The sequence below is a fragment of the Conger conger genome, chromosome 8 (genome assembly GCF_963514075.1).
Source record: "Conger conger chromosome 8, fConCon1.1, whole genome shotgun sequence".
NCBI classification, from domain to species: Eukaryota; Metazoa; Chordata; class Actinopteri; order Anguilliformes; family Congridae; genus Conger; species Conger conger.
This window is the reverse complement of record NC_083767.1, coordinates 47361424-47366799: the sequence shown is the minus strand read 5'-3', so window position 1 is coordinate 47366799 and position 5376 is coordinate 47361424. Positions and strand designations below refer to the sequence as shown.

The 5376-nt window shown below is 45.5% G+C and overlaps 1 protein-coding gene across 1 annotated transcript; it reads right to left on the bottom strand.

Annotated features, from left to right (window-relative positions):
* hyal6 (hyaluronoglucosaminidase 6) lies at positions 1 to 5376 on the bottom strand. Its single transcript, XM_061252970.1, has 4 exons — positions 5256 to 5376; positions 2331 to 3299; positions 1367 to 1456; positions 1 to 450 (listed from the first exon to the last, which is right to left on the bottom strand). The coding sequence occupies exons 2-4, from the start codon at positions 3264 to 3266 to the stop codon at positions 1 to 3; spliced, it is 1476 nt and encodes a 491-aa protein (XP_061108954.1). The 5' UTR covers positions 3267 to 3299; positions 5256 to 5376.

Here is a 5376-nt window from a genome sequence, read left to right as displayed (position 1 = left end):
CTACAGTATCAGGCATTTGATGATGAGGCAGAGGCCAAGGAAGGTGATGACAGACAGGCAGGAGAAGTGGATGGACAGGATGACCAGGATGTCGGTCAGGAGGCTGTCCTGGGCCCGCGGGGGCGATGGCGGGGCCTCTGGCATCTCGCAGAAGATGCCGGTCCAGCCCTGGTAGCACTGGCAGGTGAACTTGTGCTTCATGTCCAGGGCGTCGTCGTTGTTGAGGTGCCCGCTGACGTGGAAGCGGGGCCCCGCGGGGCCCTGGTTGCTACGGATGCGGAAGAAGCGCGGGTTGAGGTGCAGGAAGGCCCCGGATTCCAGACTCTTCCGCACGCACTTCCCGTTCTTCTTGCAGAGTGCCTTGCTGCACAGCTTGGCTGCTGATGTCACGTTGATGACATAATGCCCCAGGGGTCCGTCAATGTACTTCTTCACAGCCAGACAGTTCCTCTGGAATTAAGAGCACAGAGACGCGGGGAGAATCGCACTCCCTAGCCATATGCAGTGGTACTCATGGGGATGACCTGATTCACATTGCTCTTACTGTACCTCTCTTCTTACGTACTGCAAACTCATTTCACAGAGTAAATATTGCTCTCTATACAGATAATGGGTGTAACAAGATCACTGACACACTCCTTCACTGAATAGATTTTAATATTTGGGTATAGTCCAAATTGTGACTTTACATATTAATTTGGTCTATTTACAGTAGTGTAATATGTTATGATATTTGTAAATTCTGATTGTATTCAACAATATTCTTCATTGTACAGAGATCTTGTGATTCTGTGTTACCCATCTAGATGGCTTTCAGTGATAACAAACATACATCAAGCTAATTACAGCTCTTGAGAATTGAGTCTTCTGGGACTTCTAACCACTGCCATCCATCTGACACTGCAATCACCAAGTTTGCTGTCCCACTAAATATACTAACTGCTGTGTTTCTTTTAAACAGGAAGTTGAGGGGCGCACAAAATTAACTGCTGTTTTGAGTGGGGCATGGGACTGCAGATATAAATGTATAAATACATTTGTCAAATCTCTCTGTTCAGCTCATATATGACAACCACAGTGATGGCACAGAAAACTCTGACTGGCTTGAGGAGAAACTGTAGTGAAAGTATTTTAAAAATGCATACATTCTGTGCAGGATTTAACTGTGGAAAAGTCCCATGGTTCATGATTGACAGCATTGGGAATGTCTCCACTGCTGAAAAAAACAATTGCTCAAGCTAGGTTTTGAAACAGCTGATTGCTGGTAATTTCAAGCTGGTCATAATTGGATTTTACAGCAGGGTTTAGACTCATTTTCTCTCTCAGTCTGTGCTCTCCAAAGTGTCACATGAGCAGCGGCGTGTACCTGAGACTTGGCGTATTCCGAAGACCCCCACAACACCACCCCCGCTGCCCCCAGTGCTGCACTCTCACCAATGGTGTGAACTAGATCTCTCTGAAAAGAGGGGAATTGAGCGATGAATGATTGCACAATTTAATGAATTCAGGAAATAGGGAAGTAGATGAATGAGTTACATTCATATATAATCAGGCCTCTCATCTCTTCCAAGAAGTATAAAGTGGTATAAAGTAAGAATAAAGTAATCTTGCCGATGCATATCTCCTGCCAATGATGTCATGGTGCCTTTTTGCGCCAGAATATTCACAACACATTCATTTATGTGGAGAGGCAAGGATTTTTTTGCCCATTAAATGACCCAAAGTACAGGGGCATACAGGAGAGGGCAGGGATTCAGTCCTTAATAGTAGTGCTTGAACAAAAGGCATTCAGAAAGCAAGCCGTTTCAAGAGTTAGCCCAAGTGGCAGTATGAAAAACAAAGGGATAATTAAGGTATGCTGGTTTGTTAACAGAGATGGATATCCTGGGGCAACACGTATATACGTACCTCTGAGCATAAATCAGCTCAACAGCAATATTTTCCCTTGAGGATGAGGAGACAAAGCGCTAGCATTGCACTGTATAAGTACTATCTATGGTCAGAAAACTGGGAGAATTAAATCTCTCAATAAACCCAGAGGCTCACAGGAAAAGTAGGACGGACTGATCTTCTTGTCATAGTAACCATATAGCAAGTAAAATAGTCATGCTCTGTGAGAAACATCAGAATTACTGGTATAATTATGGTTTTACTTCCCTATTGGCTTCCTAGCTTACTGCCATACTACCTTATTGCTTTACTGCCTTACTATTTCAGCATCTTATTGCCACAAAGCAATATGTAGTGCTTTATGACCTTATTGAATTTTTGATCTTACTGCCTTTTTATCTACCATCCTGCCATATTGCCTTACTGAATTTCTACCTCACCTCTGAGAGGACGTGGAAGGTATAGGCATAGAAAGGTCTGGAGTAGACAAAGACAGGCAGCGTGAAGTCACTGCGGGCGATGGACGCAATCCTCATGGCCTCCTTCACGCGGTAGTGGACGAACTTGATGGTGTTATGGGTGGATTTCAGCTCGTAATCCAGGTAGATCGAGGGGTAGAGGGCTGTGCTCTCCTTCCACAGCCACATGAGGTGGTCATTGCGCACGTGCTCCACGTTGGGACACTCGCCCGTGTACTTGTGTGGGTGCTGCTTGTAGCCGTAGTTGTAGCAGTCGGGGAACAGGTAGAAGCCCCAGAGGCCGTGAGGTCTCCGGCTCTCCGCCAGCAGCAGGGTGGAGTTCATGAAGGCCTGGCCAGCCCTCTCAAACAGCTCCTTGGCCTCCTTCTCCACCTTGCTATCGGGCCAGGTGGGGTGGACCTTCCTCATCAGCTCTTTGGACTTGTTCCGGTAGACGTCCTTGGAGCCCCAGTTGCGCACCCACTGCGGCCGCCAGTTCTCCCAGTCAATCACGCCCAGGCCCTTGAAGTCCTTGAAGGGGATGAGTTTGTCGATGTCTAACCGGGCCTTGTTCAGGTGCTTGGTGAGGCTCTGGTTCTGTGGCAGGCCCCCATGAATGGGTGTCAGGGTGGGGGTGTAGTAAGGATAGTAGCCCAGGTGGGTGTGGTAAAAGATGGTGACGTTGGGCCCGCTCAGCGTTTCGTTGAGGTTGGCCACAATGTCGAAGACGCTGAGGTCCAGGTCCACCTTGAAGCGCAGACGGCAGGATTCAGTGGGGGCATTCCACACCACAATGAAGGGCTTGTGCGGAAGCAGGGGCACCTGGGCCTGCTTTAGCTGCTGACCTCGGACCTCCCCAACCCCTACGCACACAGCCACAGCCAGCCAGCCAATCAGCACGGGGCGAACGGCATTCATCTCCCCAAAGTCCACATGGATCAATTAATCCTCCTTACAAAGCAAGACAAAAAGAAACAACAACACCAACAGACTTAACGTCTTCACTGAAAAATAAACACATCATCAGGTCCAGTTGGCAAGGACAATCAGAAGAACAGAACAAGAAAGAACAGAAAAAAGGGGTTCAGTGAGTTCTATGGTACCACATTCCACTGGACAATGCCACTCTATTCCCAAAGAAAGCTGCCATTTCACTGAACTCCATTTGATCTATCATAATTGTTGTTTGGATTGCCGGTATTTAGGTTTGGACATAGAGTAGATTTCTGAACAGATGATATTTCCATTATTCAACCATAATACTTTCAGTTTTGCATGACATGCTCGGGGCTTTAATTGCACTCATACGGCTGGAACTGCAAGCTCATTTTGCCTGCTTTTGGAAAAATCTTTTCAGAAATATTCTTAAAGACCATATCACAGTATCCTCAGATTTGCATATAGACCATCCAAAACAATAAACACTGGTGATAGTGCTTTGAGTATAAACTACAATATGAAACTTCCTAGGCTTTCATTAATGAACAGCAGAGGGTGGTCTGCTGACTAAAGAATGAAAAAAAATCACAGGGACTGTTTTTTTCTGTGAAGTGATGGCAGTGAGACGATAAACCAGACCCAACAAAAACAGTGTCGGAGCCAGGGTGGGAGCAGCCACACTGGGAGCAGTGCCATCCAAAACCATAAGCATCCTCAGAGTCTGCTGCTCCCCCCACCACTAAAAAAGACCCCCCAAGAACAATGACTCAGTCCAAGCCTTCTCTGTTTGATGCTGCATCCCCACAAATAGCCACAACTCAGAAGTTACATAGGAGCCAATGTTTCGGTCATACACTGATTGAACACAGATGGTGATGCCATAGATGCATTCTAATCCATTAGGCTCAACAAAAACAGCTGCTTTGACCCTGCTATAAACCTGCAGACAAGTCAAATAAAGTATGAGAACATATGAGTGTTACTGACCTGAACCTACTGTATATTTCAATTTACTGTAGTTTTGTAATTAGATCTTATATTTATCCAGCTTTTAGACCCCAGAGTCAAATTGCAATATACGGAACATAATTATGCAAATGAGTTCTCTGAAAACATCCATTCCTTTCCTTAAAGAGACGTGAGAAGGCTAAAATGAAAGGCCGTGTTGATGCTTTGGGTTGTGGAAATATGTGTGGCATATCTTAAACATGTGTGTGCAATTGAAATGAATATTGTGGTCATGGCACATTACCCCATTTCTCACTTTAAATTCTTGCGGAGATTGAGCTCATATGTATTTAATTCATAATGCTTTCATTCTCATTTGGAAAAACTGAGGGAAAACATTCAGATGGAAGCATATACAGTAGAGTAGACATAACCATATAGGCTCACCAAATTAAGACCAGACAAGAATAACCATGTCTTCATATCTGTACAAAAATATTTGTTTATCATTGAAAGCACTGAGGACAGTGCCTACGCTTTTTGCTACATGTGCATTTGTATTATATTGTTATCTACTGTACTGTATGTGTGTGAATGCGTGTGTGTGCAATGAGCTATCAAACCGCTCATTATTTGATGGGAGAGAAGCTGCTGGAAGTATAGCATGCTGGGAGTTCCTGATGCAATGGTTGACTTGTCTCTGGTCCAGATCTAATTAACCATGGGACATGCTGTGCTCCAATAACTCTCCCCACCCATCCTGTGTGCTGGCCAGCCGTGGCGCCTTGATCATTTTCACATTACTACCCAGGGTCCTGCTTCTAGCTTCTGCTCCTGTAGCTTCTGCAGTCTCTTTCATCCCCAGGTCTAGTGAACACCATTGCCATACAGAGGGGGGGATTCAGTAACATCTACAGAGCACTTATTTACTTTACGAGCACCCAATACTGTCTCATGTCAAGTCACCCCCAAGTCCCTTCTTAAAAGGAAGAATTTTAATATATTGATATTAGTACGCACCTGCCACTCTCTCCTGACAGCTGGGAGTTCAGGTCTTCTTCTCCAGAGCCCAAGGGGAAGATGAATGTCCTTCTGAGTCTGGATCTCCCCTCTGTTGGGCAGAGTGAGTCTGGTGTTCTCC